The 24,346-nt window shown below is 55.9% G+C and overlaps 1 protein-coding gene across 5 annotated transcripts; it reads right to left on the reverse strand.

The window, feature by feature from the left end:
* Positions 1-1,531: 1,531 nt before the first annotated feature.
* Pth1r (parathyroid hormone 1 receptor) lies at positions 1,532-22,828 on the reverse strand. Of its 5 annotated transcripts, XM_047532359.1 has the most exons (15): positions 22,631-22,767; positions 21,468-21,587; positions 11,084-11,186; positions 9,002-9,136; positions 7,333-7,443; positions 7,105-7,223; positions 6,852-6,946; positions 6,475-6,670; positions 5,938-6,091; positions 4,150-4,210; positions 3,741-3,807; positions 3,372-3,466; positions 2,624-2,765; positions 2,493-2,534; positions 1,532-2,028 (listed from the first exon to the last, which is right to left on the reverse strand). In XM_047532359.1, exons 2-15 carry the CDS (start codon positions 21,540-21,542, stop codon positions 1,642-1,644), a joined length of 1,782 nt encoding a protein of 593 aa, XP_047388315.1. In that variant the 5' UTR covers positions 21,543-21,587; positions 22,631-22,767; the 3' UTR covers positions 1,532-1,641. The 5 variants fall into 5 exon arrangements, with proteins under 5 accessions (XP_047388315.1, XP_047388313.1, XP_047388316.1 ...); XM_047532357.1 differs by lacking the exon at positions 21,468-21,587 and having other exon boundaries at positions 22,631-22,828; XM_047532360.1 differs by lacking the exon at positions 22,631-22,767 and having other exon boundaries at positions 21,468-22,576.
* Positions 22,829-24,346: the final 1,518 nt, after the last annotated feature.

Raw genomic sequence — 24,346 nt, forward strand, 5'->3', positions numbered from 1 at the left:
CTCCCAGTCCAAGGTAGGAGGCCTGGCCCAGAATCTGGGACTGTTGTGAGAGGTCCAGTCCCGTCTGGACATCCAGTCAGGGGAGAATGGTGCCCCACCTGAAGGGGCAGACCTGGCCCTGTCCTTGGTGCAGATATCCTGAGGAGGGGGAGCCAACTGGATATGGTAGGTATCCAACTCCACATGGGAGGACTGGCCCTGCTCCAGGGACACCAAGCCTGAGATGGGGCATTTAGTCCAAAGAGGAAGAACAACCTCACCCAGAGTCCATCCTGATGAAGGCTCCCATCACCATCTCTTCACCTGGCCACCAGCCACCTGCCTCCTACCAGGCTACCTCTCCTCTGACCCCTATGCAGCCTCCTCTGGCCTCCCCATTGGAATGGGGATTCTAAACTGTGTTTCAGACTTTGTTGTTCTCCCTCTAGAACTTCCAGTGGCTCCCAGTATCTGCAGGAGTACTTGATGCTCAGTCTGGCTCAGTGGCCCTTCAGAACCTGGTCCATGCCTCTCTCCTATCATTCCAAGAAGATCGCACCTTATAGAGTCTCATGGGTATTTTAGGCCTGTGGTTGTTTGCCCTGCCTGCCATTGAGGCAGGAGGGCTGGGCCTGAGGTTGCTTAACGTACTTCCATACCACCCACCACCACGTGACTCCTCACCTAGCCCCCAGTGGATGGGTGTCAGGCTCTGGGAGACGAGAACACTCTTGGATGCTAGGTCCATGGATAAAAAGCAAGGTCTGAGGCAGGGGTGGGCAGGGTCCAGGGGGCAGATGAGGTGGTGGGTCGTGTCAGGTGGGGATACTTAGTGACTATTTCGGATGCGTAGTGGGTAGATGCATCCAGCCTTGCAGGACTGCACCTCACCCTGCCCTCTGGGCTCTGACTCCTGACTCCCCAGTCCCCAGCACACTTCTCACTTGCTGGCCCTGGCATTCCTCCTGTCACCTCTGTCTGGTTGCTGGAAGCATGTCAGCTCCAGTGTAGGGGCTGGGGGTCATGTATGGTGGGGATCCCTGAATGGCCTCCAGAAAGCCAGGAAAGATTCATATAGAGGCAGGGTCTCAGGCTTGAAGGTGTGACCAAGGACCTGAGGGATCTGCTGTCTACCCTGGAGGTGGAGGGACAATGACTAGTAGGCCGCAGGCAGAGGAGTTGGACTGGAGGTGCCGGGGCCTCCTGCGGCCTGGGTACAAGTAGGATGAGCGGCTGAAGTGGCAACAGTGGCAGGGGAAGGCTCAGCCCCATTCCTACACAGGTCTCCTCTGTGCTGTGTGGCTCCTGCAAACTTGAGCCTTTCTGGGCCTTGAGAGCAGTGTCCTCAGGTCCTTCCTCCTTCTGAGATGATGAGACCCGAGGACCATTTGGGGCTCCTTGCTTGTCCCCTTCTCCTGGCGTGAGCTCCCCTCGTACTCCCCCTGGCTCCTGGCCCTTCCCTCCTTAGAGTGAACCCTAGGTTCAGGCCACAGGAAGCCACACACCTCTTCCTTTTCCTTTTCCTTTTTTTTTTTTTTTTTTTTCCCTTTTTGCCCCCATTTTCCTCCTGGTCCAGCCCTGAATGGGCACCCATCCAACAACTGTTCTCTTGGTCCATCTGTTCATCCACCCATGTCCACAGGTCCAAGCCCTGATGTCCAGTCACATGACTGTCTCCCACTCTTCCTGTAGCAGTGGGGGTGGCCGCTCAGGCCCAGAGGCCTCCTCGTCCAGGCCTGAGCAGGAGCCATTGAGGAATCCATCCTCCTTGGGAGCAGCCGTGGCAGTTGGTGTGGTATCGAGGGTCTCAAGGACTGGGGCCCCTGGCTTGGCATGGCCAGGCAGCTGGGAGTGGCCATTGGTGGTGGCGGCAGGTAGCAGGCGGGGGCTGAGGGGCAGACCGAGTCCTGTGCGGGGACCTACATTGGTCACACTTGTGTGAGACACCATTGGGCCATAGCTGTAGCTGCTGCTCCCACTGCGTGCCTTGCGCTTGAAGTCCAGTGCCAGTGTCCAGCGGCTCCAAGATTTCTTGATCTCAGCCTGTACCTTTGGGCAGTAAAGGTGTCAGTTAGGTGTGCCCTTAAGCCCTCTGACACATATCCCCCCAATCCCTGCCTCTGTAACACCCACCAGCATTGAATGAACAAGGGACTACTGGAAAATTCTAAGGCCAAGTCAAATCCCACCATCCTCAGAACACGGTGCTTGACTTCAGGCGACTGGCATACCCAGAGTCTACAAGGATCAAATGGCCCCAAACGTGACTGTGCCCTTCTGTTACAGAGAATTCACCCGTGGGGCTGGGAAGACATTTGGCTGTAGCAGAAATCCAAGAACCCACAAATCCTAGCATATTCTGAGCCCGAATCACTTGAAAAGACCTCTCTGCCTTCAGAATGTCCTCAGGGAGGCTCTTAGAGGAGCAAATAAAGAACAGCACGGAAGAATGGAGGGACAAGACTGGAGGAAGCCCCTCTCCCCACCCTGCCCCAGTGCTGCCTGCAGCTTACCTCACCATTGCAGAAACAGTATATGATGGCGACAAAAAATCCCTGTGGAGAGAAGAGTGTGGGATCAGGGCCACCTCCCTCCCCCACCACGTCACCTCCCTCCCCCATGGGCCTTGGGCAGGGCTGCACACCTGGAAGGAGTTGAAGAGCATCTCGTAGTGCATCTGGATTTGCCAGAGTGTCCCTGAGACCTCCGTGTAAGGCAAGGCCATGAAGACGGTGTAGTGCACGCCGAAGAGTGGCATGAGCACCAGGGTGGACTTGAGCAGCTTCCTGGCAGGAGGGCCAGGAAGGTCAGGCCACGCTCCCGCCCCTCAGCAAGCACTGCCACCCCCACCCTGCCAGTCAGGCCCCAGAAGCTGCCAAGGGGCCCAAGTCTCTGGCCACTGTGGGAGGACAACATAATTCACTGGGGATGGCTACTGCCAGGACACAGTGTTACTAGGGCTCCTTGGTTCTGAAAAGTGTCCTAGGGTCCCTGTTCCTGGACCCTTTGCACCTGCTGGTCCCTCTGCTGGCATGCACTTGCCCCCACCCCCAGCCCATTCTTCAGGCTTCAACTACGCTGCTGCCCTCTTGGGGCCAACCACCGGCCACTGGTCCCCCAGGCTCCCTGCAACCTACTCTTTAATGGGAGATCTGGGTTTGTCTGACGCTCACAGACCCCAGCTCTAGTGCAGAGCTTACTACCAAGTGGGGTCTGGCAAGGCAGGACCCACCACTGCCAGGCAGGCCAGGGCCTGGGGTGGGACAGTGAGTGGGGTCAGCCAGGGGGTCAGGAGCTGGATCCTTCCCTTGAAACAGGCTCCTTCATGAGGCTTCTGACTTGCCTTGTATAAGTGGACCCCAAACTCCACCCCATGTGGTGGCGAGGCTCACCGGTATTGTTGCCGTGTGTCACACCGGCCAGCATTGGTCTCCCGCAACTTTGTGGCAAGTACCCGGATGATGTTGATGAAGAGGATGAAGTTGAGCTGTGGGAGGGAGGGAAGTTGCATCCGGAGACTGCACCCTAGTAGGGTGGGGCAAGGATTCTCAGACCCACGACCCTGCCACCCGTTCTGCTCTGCCACTGCATCTGTAGGTGGCTCTTTGGGCCCTCAGTTTTCCCATCTGGACTGGAGTTGGGATCAGCTGGTCCTCAGGCCTCTGGGTCTCAGTTCTCTGAGTCCAAGGAAGCCTCCATATGTCCCTGTCAGGGACTGGTCACTGGGGCCTGTGCCCACAATACCACCCATTCCTGCTCACCACAACGGAGGCCAGGATGGGCACCTGGATGATCCACTTCTTGTGTCCAGAGCTCAAGTCCCAGCACCTGGGGAAGGTTGAGGCATTAGCCCCCAGCCTCTCCTGCACCCATTCTCAACCTGCCCACAGAGGCCTCAGGGTTGACTTGCTCTGATATCAACTGTCAAGGACATAGGACAGGGGTATTGCATGTGACCAGACCTGAGGCCACTTTTACAAGTCTCTTTGGAAGTAACCTCTTATGAGCCTGGGGGGTTCCTGGCTGGAAGCTGGACTGAGAACTAAAGCTGGGGCCATTTAGGGTCAGGGTTCAGGAGGCCTCCTTGTATGTTTTGCAGAGGAGGAGGGAACCAGGGGTGTTTCCTGGCCTGTGTCAGTACCCCTGATCCCCTTATCCAGCCGAACCTACCCAGTGTTGGCCAGGGTAGCTCTGACACCAACCCACACAGCCACGAAGACGGCGGGCAAACCTGTGGGCACAGAGGGGGCACTGTGTGAGGGCTGCGGATGGGACCCTCAGCCCTGATGACCCCCAGCTTACTTCCTGTCTTGACCCCTCATCCTAGGCACAAAGGCTGCTTGATGACGCAGCCACTCTCTAGCACTTGCTGTCCTAACAGGCTCCACTTGGGGCTCCCGTCCTTAGGACCCAGTTCAGCCTTCTGCCTCATCTTGGTTCTGAGTCTCCTACACGTACTTATACAGGCCTGATGGGCACATGGTGAAATAACAAGGTATTACAGCTTATGCATGCCCAGCCCATTCTTCTCTCCCATCCCCTGAAGCACATAGCTCTAGGCTCAGAGCTCTCATGGGGAGGGAGACTGTGACCAACATTTTTCTGTCCAAACCTGGGACAGAACTCCTGACCCTCTCAACCTGGTTTGAAAGGTCCTAGCCCTTATGGATGAGGATGGATGGGCTTAGGGTTGACAGCCAGGCTAGGCAGAGGCCAGAGGACAGCCTTCAGATGTCCTGGTCTGGGTTAGCTCAGATGACACAAGAAACCTCTGAGTGAACTTTGCCTCAGGACAAGAAGGCTGGTCCCTCCTCCCCCAACTTGATTCTAGGCCTAGTGCACACTTGAAGGGACAGGATATGACCTGGGTTTATAGTAAGAAAAAGCTGTGACATTTCTAGGTTTCAGGGTTCTGTGTGCTCCTTAATCCAGGTATTTCCAGCTCACCTAGATACCTCCTAGCCTCAAAGCATGTTTCAGTTCCTGGGACCAGACCCAGGTCTCCCTAGCTCAGGGGCTTACCATGGTGAGGTCAGGGGCAGGACTTGTGCCAAGGAGCAGGGAGACTGTGGCTATTGACCTGAGAGCCTCTGGGTGCTGAGTGTGGGGAGGGCTCCAACCACCCGGCCCACCCCTCTGCAGTCTGGCCAGTCGCCCCGGAGCCCAGCCAAGCTCTGGAGCTGCCAACAATAATGGATAATTATCGGTAACTGGATCCCAGAGCCGATGGGGGGCTGGAAGGAGTGCAGAGTCTCACTCAGTCTTGTTTTGTACAGGGGCTGTTGAAGCCCAGGTGATGCTCAGCTGTTGGGTCTGTGGCTCTGGATCACGGACCCCACCTCCTGGTGAGAGGATTGGCAGGGTAACAGATGCTGGCCCTGACCACTGGCCTCAGGGTTGAAGGAGGCTCGAGACTCCAACTCTAGCCCCATGCTAACCTCTGATCCCAGATCCCACTCTGATCCCAAGCTGAATCTTTTTTATCCCCCAGTACTGGAGATTGGACCTTGGGTCTTGTGCACATGAGGCAAATAAGCGCTCTGCCACTGAGCAACATACACAGCCTTTTTTTATTTTATTTTGAGATAAGGTTTTGCTGTATTGCCCAGGCTGGTCTGGAACTTGCACTTCTTCTGCCTCAGCTTCTGGAGTAGCTGGGATTACAGAACTGAGCCACCACACTTGGCTACAAGCTGCATCTTGACTTGTGAGTTCCCCTTCCTCGTCTCCTGGTCTGAGCCTCAACCCCAGGTAAATCTGATCCAAGGTGAGCTAACACCAGATGAACCCTGACCCCTGCCCAGTCCTATTCCCTGAGCCTGGAATGGTGTCAGTCACAGATGGGTGGGTAGGCCTCCCACCTACTGCCTACATCAGGGACAGGACACACTGTGTGGGTGCCTTACCCTGGGTGGTGCCCTCTCACCCTGCCCACCATCCCTGGCCTGCCCTGCGTACCCCAGCCGAAGACTGTGAAGCCCCACAGGTACTTCTTCTCTGAGAAGAAGGCCATGAAGATAAGGCTGTGCAGGTACAGCCCCTCCACCAGAATCCAGTAGTAGTTGGTGGCCAGGAAGTAAAGGAAGAAGGTCACAGCCACCCGGCAGCCCGCCTAGGAGACCAGCTGGTATTAGCCAGACCCTGCATCAGGGAAGTGAGGGCTGGGCTGGGGCTTGGGAGGGGAGAGCAGGAGCAGGGCTGGTGGGCTGGGACAAGTGATACAGCCAAGCAAGCCAGGAAGAGGCAGGCTCCAGCTGGGGTAAAGGTGGCAAGGTGGAGTGACTGGGGTCCTGGGCCAAGCCAGAGTGTGGGGGACACTCTGAAGTCCTTGGCAATACGGCTGGAAGCGGAGCTGAGTGGTGCGGGTCCCTGTGAAGTGGGTTTGAGTGGCCCAGTGCTAGGGGTGGCAGCAGGAGACAGGCAGGCAAGGGCTGGGCAGGGCCGGTTCCCACGAAGTCAGTGGCGGCGCGGGCGTGGGCCACAAGGGGCACTCACGTAGCCGACGGCCGCGGCGGCGGGCGGCGGGGGCGCCTGGGCGATGATGTGCAGCTCTTCCTCAGTGAGGCGCTCGGCCTCGTCGAGCGTGAAGCCAGAGTAGAGCACAGCGTCCTTGACGAAGATGCTCGCAGCGCGCAGCATGAAGGACAGGAACATGTGCATGTGGATGTAGTTGCGTGTGCAGTGCAGCCGCCTGCGGGCGTGCGACATCACCGTGGGTAGGGGCACAGGGATGCACGGCGGTGGGAGAAAGCTGGGCTGTGCGTGGCAGGTAGGGCATCCCACAGCGGAGGGGTGCAATGAAAGGGATAAGGGAGGTGGACTCGCAAGCCCCGCCCCGCCCTGGACCACGCCCTCGCCGTCGCCCCGCCCACCTAAAGTACGCCAGGATGAGCACAGCCACGGTGAGGGAGGCCAGGGACATGGAGTAGCCCACGGTGTAGATCATGCCCAGGCGGTCGAATACCTCCTGTGCCGGTGGGGAGACAGAGAAAGTGGGCTCAGGGTAAGCGGCAGGGTAAAAGTTGCTGGAGGAGTCAAGGTCAGGCGTCAGGGCGAGGTCAGGGGTCACCAGAGGGGCCGGGGCGGCCTTACTAGGGTCAGGTTGGTCAGGGGGAAGGTTCGCACCCGTTCTCGAGTCTCATTGGTCATGAACTTGAGGCACTCGCTATAGTTGGCCCATGTTCGATTGTGCCCAGGCACCACTTCCCAGCTGCCATTTCGGTCGCAGCGCCGGTAGGCATGGCCTGTGGGTTCGTGAAAAGGTCAGGGCAGGCAGAGGTCTAAAGCCAATGAAGCTCTGAGCTGCAAGCCCTGCTGTCCCTGTGGTTCACATCCCATTCTGGCCAGCCTTACCTTTGTGATTGAAGTCATAAATGTAGTCAGGACAAGGCACAGCCACCACCTCACCTGGTGCCCCCAGGGGCCAGCATACGATGTAGTCCCACTCAGGCAGGCAGGGGCGTCCTGTACCCAGAGAGACAGACAGGGTAGGGAACACGAAGGTTAACACCCAAGGAGATGCACACATCTATGGTTGTTGGTTACCACAGGGACAAGTGTGCCCCAGAACTGGAAACTTCAGACTTGGAGCATTCTGGAGAGAATATATTGTGCCTTTTCTTCTTCTGTGCCCTGAACTCACCTGGCCTCAGAATTTACTACAGCCCCTTTGATGCAGGTGCTGGCACTGGCCCCATTTTCCAGATGGTCTGGAAAAGGCCAAGAGAAATGGGTGAATGGCTGAGGTCATATGACACAGAACTTTGCCACCCCCTCAGCCCCAAGTCAGCCTCTGCTTTTGGCCCCACATTTCATGTGTTCCTGATGAAGGGAAGTTCTCAGACTAACTTTCCCTCAGCTGGGAGGCTCCTTATGTGACTTTTTGCCAGGGTCCATGAACAGAAGGAAGGAGGTCTGGTTTCTAGTGCCAGCTAAACTTCCAAAGTGTTACTGACCTCATGCAGGTGACTCCACTCTCTTCATTTCCATTTTCTTGTTGGGAATTTGGGGTTGACCATATCCGTCTATACTTCCACCACCATCTAGGTCTACCCCGAGTGTCTGCTATGAGATTCCCACACCACATGTAGGGGGCCATGATCCCCCAAATCTAAGTAGTAACGGTGAGATTCAAAGCAGGGTGACATCCCATTTTGGAGTCTTGACCTCACTGCTGAGATGTTAAGTGACCTTGGAGGGTCCCCAGCCTGTGGATCTTCCACATTCCACACCCAGCTCACAGCCTCCTTCTCTGCCTCTGTAGAGCTCCAACCACAGGACTCTCTAGCCTCCCTGGAAGGCTGCCTTGATGGCTGGACCCGCCCAACTTGGTGAAAGGCTCTCTGTCCTGGGCGCCATATTCCCAGCCCCACCCAGCCAGGCCCACAATTCCCTCTGGTCCCAGGGGAGCCACAGGGTGACCACAGGCTCCCAGATGTGGCCCATTTGGAATCCACTGCCCACCCGGCCGGTTCTAACCGGCCCTGTGGCCACAGCCTGGGCTCTGTGCTTGTCTCTCCTCACCTCCCTGAGGGACTACACAGCCCTGCTTCTCCCTCCCTCCTTTCTTTTCTCCCCTCCTTCTCGCACTGTCTCTGCCCCACCCCTCGGAGGCTGTTCTACTCTTGCTCTTTTTTTCTGGCCCTCCCCAGTATGTGTCTGCTTGTATCTGTCACACAGAGTCCCAGCACTTTAGTTCATGCTTTCTGGTCCCCTCTGTGACTTTCTGTCTCTCTCCCTGCTCTCTTGGGATTCTCTACCTTCTCTCTTTCACTCCTTGGGTACAACCACTCTTGTTGTGTGAGTCCTTTGCCATGTACATCTCCCTGAGTCCCAGTCCCTCCAGCTCACCTGCCCACTCCTCATGATGCCCCCTGGGCCATCTCTACCCAGTCTCTGCCCAGTTTTCCTGGGGAGGGAGCTGGGCCTCTTACTTTCCACATGAACTCACATGGTGGGGGCAGAGCAGCGGGGCAGGTGAGTCCAAGCCACGCCAGAAGGATGCATGGGAGCACAGACGTACCTCGGCGCCTGCTGCCAGTGGCCACCTCCTTGTCCTCCTTGGACTCAGGGTAGAGCTTTCCAGATGCCTTCTCTTTCCTGGGCTTCCCTGATGTGGATGCAGATGTCCATCCCTTGTCTGATTCCATTATGTTGGCTGGAGAAATCAGGTTCATTACAGCTGTTAACTGTGCTCCAACAGTAGACTTGGGTACCCCCTGCCTCAGACTCGCCCATTGCCCTCCCTAGGCTACTGACACCCAAATTCTTGGGAGATCTGAGACAAGGGGCAAGGAAGTCCTTCACAAACTGCAAAGAAGGTGGAGAAGAAATCAGGACACAGAGCTGGTCAACAAAGGTTCAGATGCCACGTGGGATCACACAGAGCAGAGGTGGCAACCTCCTACCCAGGAGTTAAAGGCTGGCAGGAGTCAGAGCCACCCAGGAGCAAAGGGGCCACCAGGGGGCGCATGGTAAAAAGTAGAATACTGCCAGCGCAACGCCCCCATTCACCCACCTGGGAGGGTAGAGGGAGAGCCCTGCGCTTGGGGAAAATAAAGTCCAAAGTCAGGGCAGAGTGCTGGGCAGGGGAGGAGTCTGGTATTTGAGGAGGACATTAGCAAATTTGTCAGGAGTGGACAGACAAGTCCACCTAGCCCATGCTCTGCCCTAGGATATTTGAATGAGGAGTTTGCAGCTTTCACAGGTAACCCTGGAGATGCCACCTGAGTCGAGCCCTGGCCTTTCTCTCCACTGGAGAGATAACAGAGGTGTCTCTTCCTAAATGCAAAGTCCTCCTCATTATCTGACTTGTGTGCCTTCAACTACAGACTAAGTCAGGGCCCCCTGGCCCTTCCACATAGGACCCTGGATGAATGAGAGCTTCCTCCACTCTTGTGCAACAAAGGTAGGGAGCTGGGGTGGGATGGGAGGAGCAGTATGGGGGAGAGTAGAAATAAAGAGGCCCCATGGTAGATGAGGAAGGGTCTTAGAAAGTCAACCAACCCAGGCATCCACAACTAGAAAGAAGGTGGAGGCTCACCAGAGTGAGGGGGCTCACTTGCCCCCAGACCTAGATATGACTGGCAGCCATTGGTGGGGCCAGTGTAGGCGAGGCTGTGACTGCAGAGACCCTGTGACTCTCTATGAGTGTGGACCAGGTCTGCGTGCTACAGTGTGTCGCCGTGTGCTGTGTCCTGGGTGTGTATCAGCCCTGGGGAGAAAGCTGCTCTGGTAGGTCAGACACTCCAGGTCTGGGCCTCCTCAGGTTGATGAGAGTCACCAGACAGAAATCAAAGGCTTGGATGAGTGCCAGTGAGGCCCATCTCTGCCTTCAGGAAATGGGCTCAAGGAAGCAGGCAGGGAAGGAGACCTGCTTGAGAGGGTCCAGGAACTGAAATTAGGCAATGCCCCCGCTTCTCATGGCAAGGGTTCACAGAGATGCTGTGTGGGTAGAAGGCAGCCTTCCCTACCCAGATCAGACCCCCTCTCCCCATGCGATGACCTTTGCTGACTGAGTCACAGATACTCACCCCTATCCTTCCATCCCCTTCCCATTCCACCCCATGGACCCTCGGTTCTCCCCACCCTGGAGCCCTCTGTTTTGCTCTCGGCCCAGGTGGCCTCTTTCAAAGAACTACCCATCCTTCTGGACTTGGCTTGGACTGCTTCCCTTCAGGGAGCATCCCAGCCACCCTACTGGGCACTGGCACTTCAGCCAGAGCTCTGATCCTGGCTCACCTGAGCGGACCGAAGCCCGCTGGGGAAAATCCGTCCTTTGACTGCCTTCACAACACCCTACCAGAATTTGAAAGAGGAGGCCCATGAAATTCTGGGTCCATCCTGCCAAAGGCTCTTTTTACCCGTTCTTCTGAGAGAACGTGTGCGGGGCAAGGATGCCTGCAGCTCTAAGGGTGGGCAGGGCCACATAGGGACTGCAGCTCAGGACTTCCGACAACCTGAGGATTCTGAGCTTGCTGACTTAATCGAGGTCTGACCCATTCCATTTTGGCCTCCTTTACTGGGCTCACCCTTGCCCATCGCCTTCAACTCTGTCACCACCTCTGCATCCTTGGCCCCCATCTTCATGCAGCCCGGTCCCCACCTGCAGTCCGCAGGACTTCCTTGAGCAGCTTGTCACACTGAGCCTGGGCACGGTGCAGCAGGAATATCTGTTCCTCCTTGGTGAAGACATCATCCGCGTCCACCTGCCAAGCCAAAAGTCAGACAGACAGCACTGCTGGGCAGCAGCAGGTCCAGGACCATCCCACCCTCCAGAGGGTCCTCCTTTCCAAAGGTCCTCACTCTAGAAGGAACATGGAAAGCCTGGCACTTGCGGGAAATCTGCCTTATGTAGCTTCCATTTTACAGATGGGAAGCCGTGGTTCTGAGGGCTGGGGCTTGCCCCATCAGAGGGAAAGGGTGAGAGTTGTCCCCTGCCTGTCCACCAGTAACCCTGCAGGCTGCATCCACTGACATTCTGTCCAGTCCATTCCCCTGGGAGCACAGGAATGGATGGAATGTCCCAATGTGGATCCTCACAGGACCTGGCTGCCTGCTGGGGCCTGGACAGGGAGTGGGGGCTGGATAAGGAGTGTGCACTCTAGTGAGACAATCCTAGCTTGGATTCCCTCAAGTCCTGGGGCCCTGGGAGACCTTGGGAGTCACCAGTTTCCATCCTGGCCCAGCATCCCACTTAGTCCTGCTTTCCCCAGTGAAGGCTGAGAGCCTTCCCCATCCCAGCTTAGAGGCTCAAGAGGGAGAGGATGGAGGAACTGTTGGCAAGTGGCCCGTGCATGACTGCCACATTGCGTGTGAGTCCCCTTCATCCCAGCAGAAGCTCCCTTCATCAGGCTGTCCCTGTGTTTTAAGATGGACGCAGGACGTTGCTGTTGCTGTCCTCTCTTCTGGAAGGTTTTTCTTTCCCTTTCCTCCACTTGCACACCACAGAGATTCACTGGCATGATTTTAAGGAAGGAAAAGGGAACACCATGGGAGTAGGGTGGGTCGCACCTGGGCAGGTGGCTGGTGGAGGGTCTGAGCCTCTGCTCTCTGACTTGGGAGGAAGGGATTCAGAGGGTGAGCACAGCATCCAGTCCAGGAGCAGCCCAGCATTCCCATAAGCGTGACTCACAAGGGGTTAGTGCATCCCTTGAGACCACTGCCCCCGAGATGGGGTCATGAAGCCCTTGGACATCCCGGTTCCAAGTTTGGGACGGGTCCCCTCAGTCCAGAGGGCATCCGGATAGGGCCATGGCTCCTGAGATCCACCCCCCCCGCAAAAAAAAAAAAAAAAAAAAAAAAAAAGCTACGTCCCCTCACACTCTACAAGCATAACCTCAGCCTGTTAGACCCTCAACCGGCAGAGCTGCAGCCCCTCAGACCGGCCATGGCGGGCCGGTCCTTCCGTGTGATCGGAGCTGTGCGGGCTGGAGAACCAGGAGCCGGGGAAGGAAGGAGGCGGGTCGGGAAAGGGACTTGGAAGGGGCGGGCCCAGCGGATGGGGGCGGCGGGCCGGGTCAGGGAGCCCGGCTGCAGGGAGAAGTTAATTGACCGCGTCTCTTGGCGGCAGCAGCGAGAGCTTCCAGGCCAAGGAGTCTCCAATTGGCTCCACGGGGCTCGGGCTCTGCTGGTTTCACTTAGTGCAGGAGCGTGTGCATCTTTGCGCGTGCGCATGTAAGTGGCCGCACACATGCTATCTGGTCGGTGTGCGCCTCATTTCTGTGAGTTCTCACGTGGGGATTGTCCAGCATGTGAATTTGGGAGTGGTCTGAAGTGTCTGAAACATGCAAGGTCCACGTGTGCACTGTTCTTTAATATTCATGTCTCCTTTCTCCATGTCTCAGGAGTTTGAAGGGGACACTCAGATCTCATGTGGACCCAATGGTCATGGGCCTCCAGGCAGGGCTGGAGCAGATTCCCCTATGCTGGCTGCTGGTTCCACAACTTCTCTATCCTCCCGACCCTGCCCACTACAGTTATGGTTGAACAGACTGGGGCAAGATGATGGGACTTGCCAGGATCCAGGGGGTTTGAGACTGACCTGAAACTCCTTGTGCCTCTGACACTGAGAATTCAGGCTGCTGAAAGTTCTGATCCTTATTACAGTACTCATTTGCCACCATTTTCATCATTCCTAATAATATCTCCATCAATAACCACCCTTCCCATCACCACCACCACCACCACCACTGGCAGCACCATTACCATCACAAATACTTCTACTACCATTAATATAGCCTCCACTACCACCATCAGTACATCAGCTGACGTCACCATTTCCACCAGCACTATCACTACCATGACCACCATCTACCTCATCACCACCAGTGCTAAAACATTACCTCCTGCCACACCTGCTGTTCATTCCACCTCTGCCATCCTCTTGTCCTTATTCCCTTCCCACATCCATCTCTCTGCTCCCCCTTCCCCTTCTGTCCACGGAGACAAGCAGAGAATGCACCATGCTTTTCCAGTTTATGGAACACCTGAGTGGCTGACCAAAGCTCCCATCAGTCCTTCAAGACTTGCTGACACACCAGCCTCTCACCAAAGTGACTAGCCCACTGATGTGACTGGGAGTTACATATCTGTAACCTGACCTAACCGAGGGGAAATCAATCATGGGGTGAAACTTGGCCAACTGTTTGGCAGATGGATGACCATAAATTGATCAATGCACCCTCTTGAAGATTCAAGGGGTCTGTTCGACCTCCACCTGCCGCTACTGGCTCCACCCTCTCCACGGCCAGGAGGCCACATAGCCCCTTTCAAGAGTCTTGTGTCCAGGAGAGGGAAGGGTGTGCACTTTAACACCCTATGGCCCCTAAACTCCTTCATTCATCCACAGGGATGGTAGCCCTGTCCCTGGCCTCTCTGAGCTTTAGGACCTATTTCTCTTTTACCCAATCACGGCAGAGCTGCCCCTGTGGCAACAATGCAGGTCAAGGAAGCACTTTCTCAGGGAGAGGAAGGGGGCTTCACAGCAGGTGCCCTGGAGCACAGTTCCATGCCTAGCTTGTCCCACCCCCCTCCTCTTTTCAGCTGCACCCTCAGAATCTGAGGAGATTCTGCCCCCAGCACTGGAGCTCAAATCCCATCTCCTCCATCGTCAAGCTGTGTGCTTTTGGCAAAGCTGCTTAACCCCCATGCCTCGTTTTCCTGTAAGTTCAGGATAATCATAGGGCAGTTGTGAGGATTAGATGAGGTACTGCAGGAAGCCTGGGCAGGGGCAGGGCTTGAGAAAGCTGGTTGCTATTCTTGCTACTGTTACCAGCAGCACCATCAAGTCATCCCTCCAAGCGACATGGGTGCCCCTAGGCCAGGGACCCTGGGTAGTGGGTGTGAATGTGTGGGCTACTGAGTCTATGGGGCCACAGTAACAGGTAGATGGGTTGTAAGACCTCAGGGAGAACGGGTGTCATGGAATATCAGAAATTCTGCTAAAAGGTACACCTAGCTTTTGGAGGTGCAAGGAAATCCCCGTAATTCCCTGCTTTTCTGGATCCCCTGCACTTACTAATATTGAAGATCACTGCCAGCGCCCCCAGGTTTGACCTCGGGGGTAAGAGGGTGCCTCCTCTGCTTCTGTCCTAGCTGAGGTAGCCTCGTCACTTGGGGTGAGGAGGAAAATGCTGACAGCGGTGAGTCTCCTCCCTGTCTGGCATTCCCTGACCTGCTGCTCCCTTCCCCTACCAGTCACCTCCTCCCCCTGGAAGAGTGCTGGCTGGCTCAGCTCCAGGGTGTGGAGGACTCAGACTTGCATCCTCTTAGATCCAGAGTCTGCACATCTTGGGTCTCAGGGGCAAGGACTGAGGGACTGGGGGCTGGGTCTTGACCAGGGGTCACTTAGTCCACACTCACCACTGATGGGGCCACCCAGCGCTGGCACCAGGTGTCCTGCATCTCCCCCACTGCCTCTGTGGTCTTGGATTAGGGGAGAGGTGACTCCCTCCCCATCATGGGGCTGAGTTTCAACGTCCCCCACTGTAGTGTACCTTCTCCAGTCAGCCTTTCTGTGTGCACATGTGCATATACAAAGTTTGGGAACAGTTTGGGGTGATGTGACCCAACCTTAGGCCTGAGCTGGCAGAAAAGGGTGGGAGACAGCCAGGTGTTTGTGAGGCTTCAGGCAGGGTACAGGTGGGGGCTGGAAGTTGGTACGTTATTTACAAACACAAAGCTGCTGCCCAAGCAACGGAGCACATGTGGTCAAGGGACTCGGGTGTGTTTTGTCTCTTCCTGAGTTTAGAAGCCCAGAGGAGGAAAAAAACCAGGTGCTCACTATCGTCTCCCCCATTACCCAGCCTCACCCCTCTTCTGTACCCATGGGCAAACTGTTCCTTCTAACTCAGCTCACAGGGAGACCCCACTAGGATGGCATCAGAGCGGGGGATGGCAGTGTTGGTGGCAGAGGGGGTGGAGGTAAAGGCAGTGCGGAGGTATGTCAAGGCTGGTGATTGTGACCTTAGAGCCAGTTCACACCATCATCCAAATGAGGGCCGCTCTTCTCACTTCCTCTCAGCCTGTTAAATTCTACACGTTTGCTATCCAAGCATGCTATCATTCTCCCCTTCCAAACACAAATGAAGGAGGAAATAAAGGGGACTCTTCTTCAGCTGTGACATGGCTGCCTCTGGACAAGGGGCGTCTTCTATTGCCTGATGTTCTCCTCAGGATAACTTCTTGGGTCCTGTCATCCATCCGCTTACCTGAATTAGCCTGCCCACCCCGCCCCGCGAGAGCATGCTTTGCTTCCTTGCTCACCCTTGGAAAAAGATCTGCCTGGTGTAGGATGTGGTCTCTCTGCCTGGTGGCACCTGCCACTGCCCCTGGAGATGGAAACATAGACTCACATCTCTGTTACCTTCCACCATATCCCATTTTACAAAAGGGGACATTGAGGCCAAGAGAACAGTCAGAAAGAGGAGGGTCAGGAATGGAGCAAGGGTGCACTTTACACTGAAGCAGCAGCCCTGGAGGAAGGAAAAGAAAAGAGGAAATACCCAGCCCCATGGGTCCCCTGGCACCAGCCATAGTATCATCTTTCCAGAGTCCTTCTGGATTGCATCCTTTGCTGCAAGCCGGCCTCTCTCTGTAGACCCCACAGAGGTAATTCAGCAGTGGAGGTGGACTCCGATTAGACAGAGGATAGTTGGGTGCTAGTGTTAATGGTGAAGAGGTTAATGACTCCAGCAATCAGAAGAAAACCTTGGCTAATAGGAGACCCTCTGGTGACCTTGTGGCCTTCCTGCACCCCTCCTCCAGGTCCACTAGTGGGACCCGTGCTGGCACCCCTCCATGCTTCCCATGCCAGCTGGCTAGGAACTGCTCCTTCGCTGCCCTCTGTCTGTCTGGCTGGCCCAAGCAGGCTGGGACGGACTCCTCGTCCCGCCACCGCTGACAAGTGCTGACTTTTCCTCCCCCTTTCCAGGCCTTCCTGAACAGGCTGCCTGTGTTTGGGGCTGGGAGGGGTTGGGGGGAGGCCCTGTGACGCCTCTTATCCCAGGCAGCCAGCGTGGCCGCCTTTGGGGCAGGCAGCAGAATGGAGCCTGGGATGGTGGAGCTGGCTGCTAGGACATGGTGCATCTTCACAGGCAGCCTCTACCTGGCCAGGGGAACCAAGGCTCAGAAGGATGGTATGACCCGGCCTACCTCTAGCCTAGCTGGCAGAAGGGATCCCACCAGGTCTCACTCTGGGCATGAGGCTAGCCCCAGAGTTGGGACTTGTAAAGGTCAGGAAGTCGCCAATGTCTTTGCGTCCTCTCTTGGTCACCCCGTATTCCGCAGACAATTTCTGCAAAAATCCCACCCTACCTTTTTATATTTTGGGGGGGTTCTCTCTAAAATAGCTGCTTTCCTGATGTGGTGGCCGGACCAGGGAGTGTCCCCAGAAGGCCCACAACAGGAATCTGGGGGAGGCCGCTTGACGCCTCATTAAAACATTCCGAAGAAAACCCAAGTTCCCGGGAGTGCTCGGCCCCCTCCTACCGCTCTGTCCACAGGCAGTTCTGGGAGCTGGGGGGCAGGGAGGCAGAGGATATGTTTAAGGGCAGGTGATATAAAAAGCTCCAACAAATCAATACAAACAGGATAAATAACCCATAGAAAGATGGGTAATGGCTCTGAGCAAGCTCTCCAAGAAGATGAATAATAAACAAGTGTAGAGTTCAAAAATCACTGGTAATCAGTAAATTAAAATGACAAGACATACCGCTTTTTACCTATCAGAATGCAGAGGTGAGGCTGCCCTGCCTACAGGGTAACCACCTTGTTATATAATTCAATGCAATAAATCATTCATACTAACCCTCTCTTTGTTCTCTGTGTTTGATTTCTATCCTGAGGGGAAAAAGTAAAAAATAAATAAATTGCAGAGGTAAAGCAAAAGGACCCTCCTGAGGAAGAGGGTGCAGGGAGAGGGCCTTCGCACTCTGACTTGGTGAGTATAAACTGGGACAAGCTTTTCCGAGGGCCATGCCCATTAGGATTAAAAATGTGCATGTTCTCAGACTCAGCAAAGACAGTAGGATATCTAGAAATATACTGGGAAATAGTCACATAGGGACCCAAGAGGGCATTTCAAGGAGCTTCTCTACCATGGACTGGAACCTTTTTCTCTTTCTCTGTGAAGCACACATGCACAAGCTCACATGCACACAGACACATGCTTGCACACGCACACAGAACTACTATGGAGAATCCATCTAAATGAACAGTCCTAGGCACTGCATAATGAATGTTGCATTTTGGAAAACTGTAGCATTTAAAAAGATTTACATTAAAAAGATTTACATTTCTGAAGCTCTCCAAGATACACCTTAAAGTAGAAAAATGCATGTGACAGAGCCCTTTCTAAAAATGGATACCATTTATTTAAAACAATCAACAAACAGAAAATAACAGGACAAAGCTCTCTCCTTAATATGTACACAAGAGGTATCGTTTGAAACCACAGGGAAAGAGGTAGGGAGGACTCCCCCACCCACCCACTGTTAAAAAATGAGTTTCGTAGAAGGAGTAATGGGGCTTGGGAGCCATTAAAGAGGATTCCTGTTTAATCTGTATAATAAGAAAGAACATATGCATGTCTTAATTATAAAATGTTTTAAAAGTAAAATAACAGAAAGATTTCATAAAAAAAAGAGGGCTGGGGTTGTGACTCAGTGGCAGAGCGCTTGCCTAACATGTGTAAGGCACTGGGTGCAATCCCTAGCACCACATAAAAAAAACTAAATAAATAAAATACAGGTATTGTGTCCATCTACAACTAAAAATACTTTTTAAAATAATAAAGGAAGAAAAAGAAAGAAAATCCATGAGCTGTTCCAGGCAGGAGTGAAGATCTCCTGCGAGGAGTCGCTCTCACTCTGCTTTGTAGGAAGGAGCTCAGTGCAGAAGTCAAAGACCTGGGTTCAAATACCACTTTCTCCAGACCCACTAGTAAAGCTCAGTGTTCTTTTCCGTAAAATGGCTGGGTGAATGGATGGAATGAGAAAAATATATGACTGTTTTTAGCTCAGAATCTGGGGATAGGCATTGCTCAATACACGTTGGTTCCTTCCTGTCTAAGAGCAAGCACCTTCAGAACGAACCCTTGAGCAGACTAGGAAGAATACTGCATTTGCAGGCTGTGAGGCCACACCAGTCCCTCCTGTGTTCTACCTACCCAGAGTCACATCTCATACATAAAGCCTGACCCCATGCTGCCTCTCCCACTGCCGTTTCTTCTCTGCATGCATGTGTGTTGAGAGTGTCCTTACGATGAGGCATCCCCAAGGACAAGATCACCCTTTCCTTTTCACAATTTGTGGGGCCATCCCTTCCTCTAAACTTCATTCCTCCCAACCCCCTGCCTCCCAGCTACTCTCCCCTGTAAGGAACAAGATGGACCAACCGAGTCTGGCTGTGGTCAGTATTCTCCCGATTGGAGACTCTTTGGCTCCTTAACCAAGGTCACTGGAAAAGCGGGCCTGACCTTGCTGCTGGCTGGGCAGGTAGCATACAGGTCTGGTGACACTGAGGTGGGTGGGCTTGGTGGGAGCCAGGATAGATCTGGATGGAACGGTAGCCTCCAGGCGCAGGAGAGGGAGCTGGCAGGATGCCAGCCTCTTGTTGGCTCCGGTTGAGTTCAGGGAGGCCACAGGGCATTGGTGGAGGGGCGTAGGCTGCATCTCTGGTTTTTGAACCCAAGCTCTGAACCCAGGGTAGGTCCAGCAAACTCATGCCCTAACCTTATCTTAGACAGACTCCCATAGGCATCCCTTCTATCTTATCCTTAGCCTTGGGACAGGTCTAAGCCAGGGTTTTTTCTTTTTTTTTCTTTTTTCTTTTTTGTAGCACTGAGATATATCCCCAGACTTTTTTAAAATTTTGAGACAGGGTCTCACCAAGTTGCCAAGCTGGCCTTGAGCTTGTAATCCTCCTGCCTCAAGCCTCCCAAGTTGCTGGGATTACAGGCATGTGCCCTGTCCAGCAAAGCCAGGAAAATTCTTTGCATATACCTTAGCTTTCCAACAGAGCAGTATGGGGCCCTGGGGACCCTTATCACCACACATATAGAGGCACAGGGCTTAGCACTTAGTTAGCATGAGATAAATAATCATCACAGTGGTTGGGTAATTTGGTCAGTTAAAAAATCGGATAGTATTTTCCTTAGAGAGTTGTTGGGAAGATTAAAGTAGCTAATACGTGTAAAGTGCTTAGAACAGCGTCTGACAAGTAGAAAGTACAGAAGCACTTATTAAACACAAGTAAGAAAACAGTAGTAGGCCTGGGTGCACATGTATTCATGATGCACACAGATGCACACACAACTGTGCTTCTGCAAGTCATGTGCAGAGCCACGGCTTCAGCCACTGAACTCAGATACACACAATTCCATAGACTCAGAGAAAGACCATGTTTACAGTCCTATAGGGCCCTGCTCCGTCCAATGCACAGGTGTACTCTCAGGACACCTAAGCTCATTACCCTGTCAACCCTGTGCACGTATATGTGCACACTCAGAACTCACTGAGGGGAGGGCGGGGAAATGGCTCTGTCCCTTGGCATATGCCAGTGCTTGGAGAACCTCTGCCCGGGGTGCTCAGTCCCCCCAAACCTTAGTTTCCCAATCTACAAATCCTTGCATGGGGCAAAGCCTTTGGCTCTGAAGGTCTGCCAGAACCAGATTTGTGACGACATAGGCACCAGTAAATGGGGAGTGCTGAGGGTCACCTCAGATTAGGGCAATGCTAGGCAAATGTTTCTTTCACGCTCTTTTTACAGATGGGGCAACTGAGGTGTGGAGAAGGATAGCGTAAGGTCACACAGGCATCAGGCAGAGTTGGAGGAATTTCAGAGCTCCTGCAAGATGGTCTGTCCTATGTAGGGAGCTGTTGCTGTTCAGAAAGAGGAGACTGCCTGCCTTCCAGCTTCTAAGAGAAAGCAATGCCCGGATCTGGGCAGGGATGGGGGTTGGCTGGAGTGGGCAGCAGGGGCCTTAAAGTCAGGCACACAGGCCTACAGTCATCTCAGGAATGAGCCCATTCCTATCTACTAGGATAGGGATCCTGTGGGATCTGAATTTCCCCTCCCCAGGAAATGGCCCCAGACCTTGGTCCAGGGATGAGGTGGTGATCCCCTTTAGTGTCCTGGGAGGGCTCTGTGCTGGGCCTGTCTCTCCATATTTGTATCTGCTGTTCTGGGTCTGTCCAACCTCCTGCATTTGGAAGCTCTCATCACCACCCATCTTTGTCTGTCTGTCTCTCTACCACTCTCTCTCTAGCTGGCTCTATCATGCGGTCTTCTGGTCTTCACTCTCAGGGGAATGTAGAGTTTTCCCAGGGGTCTCCTCACTTATCAGAATCCCCATCAAGCACATTTCTCCTGCAGGAGTGTATGGTGAAGTCAGTCTCTTTCAGGGGACCTCCATGCCACACCACACCCACCTTCCTGGGCAAAAGCTTCCACTCTGGGTAGAGCTGGACATGTGTTTGTGCATGTATGTAAGTGTGGGACAGTGAGAGCTCGAGGGGGGCCCTAAATCCTACCCTCTGCCTGGGTGATTCTGACCTCAGACCCACAGCTTTGTGCCCCGGGTTGCATGCAAAATTTGCAGGAAACAGGCCCCCAAAGCAGTCTCTGGGACTCCACAGACAGAGTCAAAACCCTGATCACAGGAGCTTCTTGCTGGATCACACTGTCACCTTCCAGGGAGACAACCGAAGCCCTATGCTCATCGGAGAGGATAGGAAAACCCCAACCACAAATTTCCAGACCTGGGACCCTAAAAGCTGGCTTCAGAAATAGGGAGGCGTCAGGCATCTGGAACCCACAGTCCAGACATTCCGGAGAGAGCAGGAACCCAGGATCCTGGGTCAGAGGCAGGCCCCATCCAAAGTTCAGGCGACTGGGAGCACCCAAGTCTCTGTGCCATAGACCCTCCCCAGCGACACCAGAGCAAATCCCAGACTCCTGTCCTGGAGTGCGGCTAGCAAGGGACTTACCAGTGCGTATGCGGAGCTGAGCACCGGGCAGCAGAGCAGCAGCGCCAGGCCGGGTGCGATCCGGGCGGCCCCCATCGCCACCGCCTAGGGCCGCGTCCCTCGGGGCAGCCGCCGCGGGCCCTGGTGGTGGTTGGGGGGTGCAGAGCAGCGTCAGGCCGGGCCGCCCCGCCCACGTCCCGGCCTAGGGGACCCCGGCGTCCGGGCGGCCCGAGGCCCCGGGGCCCGGCGCGGGGCCCATGCGCCGAGGGCGAGCGAGTGAGCGAGCGCAAAGGAGAGAGGGAGGGAGGGAGGGAGGGAGGAGGCAGCCTGAGGCCGGCGGGCGGCGGGCGGGCGCCGAGCGCTGCGGAGCGGCCCGTCTGCCTCGGAGCGGAGAAATCACATCCATATGGCCGGGCCCCCCGCCCCCGGCCCGCCCCTCGCCCCCCTCCCGCGCCGCCTTTTCTTTCTTTCTCTCTTTCTTTCTTTCTTTTTTTTCCCCTTTGGGGAAACTGGGAGCTGTGGCTTCGCCCCACGCCCAATGGGGGAGGGGCGGGGGAGGGGTCGGGGTCGCGGTCTGCGGGGGGCGAACAGGGCTGTTATTTTTAGCTCCGCGGCGGTCCGCAGTAGGGGACTTGGGGCGGGGCAGGGGCCGAGTTTTGAGCCGCGCGGGGCGTGCAGCTAGGGGACGCGATCCCAAGTTTGCAACGACACTGAACCCTTCGGTGTTCTGAGCGCCAGCTCCCGGCCCCTCGGTCCCTCGGCCCCCTCAGATCCTCATCCCCGGCCCGCCGCCTCGCGCACCCCCGCCCCATCCTCTGTCCGAGTCCCGCCTGCGCCCGCGCGGCAAGAGCGCGCTTGCGGCCCCGACGCTCTGTCAGCCTGTCTGTCAGTCCGTCTCCAGCTCCCCCGGCCTTGGCCTCCGTTCTTCCAGCGGCCCCAAGCTCGGTTTCGGTCACTCCCTCGCTCGCTCTCTCCCCTCCCCCTCTTTCTCTACGAAAACATTTGCAAGTTTCCAAAAAAGCCACCGAGCTGAGCGGCGCGAGGCTGGCGGCTCCATCGGGCTCCGAAGAGGCGCCGCCGACCGACTCCGAGACAGAGCAGCCGGGCCGCCTGGCCAGCCCGGGAGTCACCCCTGCCCAACTCCGGCCTCCTCCCCTGGGCTCCGGCCCCCGGCCCCGACTTACTCCGAGCGCGCCGCCACGGCCCCCGCCTTGCCATGGGTGTCGGGGCTCCCCCGACAGCCTCCCTAAGCCAGCGCCCCGTCCGCGGCCCCGGGGGGACTTCATGGAGCTCTCGGGATCCCCCTGGCCGGCCTGGCCTCCAGCGCCCCCCGCCCAGCCGCTGTTCGGAGCCGCCGCCCGCCGCGCGTCCCTCGCCTCGGCGTCTGCCGCTCCCCCTCCCTCGCGGCCCGGGCGCCTCTTCCCTCCCCCGCGCCCTCCCCGGGCCTCCTCCCCCACCCCTTCCATCGCCTCCAAAGCGGTGTACGGAGGGGCCGAGCGGAGCCCGCTGCCCTCTGCCCCGGGGCATTTCTCCGGAGGCCGGACCCCGGGTCGTACAGCGGCGGGATGACCGTTGTGGGGGAGGTGGGGGACAGGGTCTGGGCAGCTCTGACATCAGGGCCTGAGAACCCGGCCCGGGACGCTGCGGCCGCTTCATTCTGTCCTTCGGGAAAGCACATTTTCCCACCCCACCCCTATCGCCCGGCCCAGGCTGATGATAGGGACCCTCAGCCCCAAAGCAGGCCCTCTTCACCAGAGGATTCCCTGGGAGGCCGCCCGGTACTCCGCGCGCCTCGGGCCGCGGCGCTATCTGTGCGCCCGCGGGCTCTGGTTCTGGCTGGGTCGGGGACCCTGGGGAGGCTGCTCGGCGGTCAGCCCTGAGCCTCGCTTGGCCGCCGACGCCCTCCGGTCCCGCCCCGCCCTTGCCTCGCCCACCTCTCCCCAACCTAGGTCCCATTCCTGGTCTGTAGTCTGCCGGTTCCTAGGCCCGCCCCCGTCGCTGCCGGGGTCTCGAGCCTAGTGTCCCGTTCCCTCCCTGCCGGGTGCCTCTCCTGCCCTCCTCAAGTCTCGACCCATTCTGCCTCTGGCTGGGCCTCTTCATCTCCTCGTCTGGCCCCAACCCGGGTGGCTTGAGGCTGCAAAACCTGAGATTAGTTCCGACACCCACCCTCAGATTTCCCTTCCCTTCCCCCACCCACCCCCAAATGCTTGCTACCCTCTGGGGACCCTCGACTTGAGGGGAAGGCTGGGAGGAGTGCGAAGGGACTGGGACCAGACGGAGGCGGGACTGTGTGTTGTAGTCAGAAAGCGACGCCAGAGTTTTAAGAGGAGGGGACCTTGAACACCAAGCCTACCACCTCTTTAGGTACCAGGCCGGGGAAAGTCAGGCAGAGGAAGGGACTGGGGATGTCAGGAGGAAGCTAAGGTAAATATGGTGCCCTGGAAAATAAGTGGCAACCTGCTCTTGCCCATTTACCAGCTGTGTGTCCTGTTGTATGGACCTCAGTTTCCTCATCTGTAAAATGGGGGAGAGGACCAGCTGATTTGAAGGGCACTTTTAACTTTTTAGTGAAAGTATGTCAGGGACTCTCCATTTCCTATTCTGTGGAAATGAGCTCTTGGGAGCCCTCAAACCTGCTCTCCATTTCAGGGATGGCCCCTCCTCTCCAGGTAAAGGAGCCCTACAGACCAAGCCCTCAGGCTGCTAGAATCCAGCCACACCTCTTCAGGATCAAGCTCAAGTTGTCTTCCAAGACATCTCTATGGCTGCAACCCTTTTCTGTACTAGTGCCCTAGAATGTCTTGTTCTGGCATTCAAGGACTCTACTGTTTGAGACATTTTCCTCCAAAAATGACTCTCCCCAGCAGGTACTGTCCTCTGGACTTCTGGCCTTCTCCCTA

The sequence above is a fragment of the Sciurus carolinensis genome, chromosome 17 (assembly GCF_902686445.1).
Source record: "Sciurus carolinensis chromosome 17, mSciCar1.2, whole genome shotgun sequence".
NCBI lineage: Eukaryota > Metazoa > Chordata > Mammalia > Rodentia > Sciuridae > Sciurus > Sciurus carolinensis.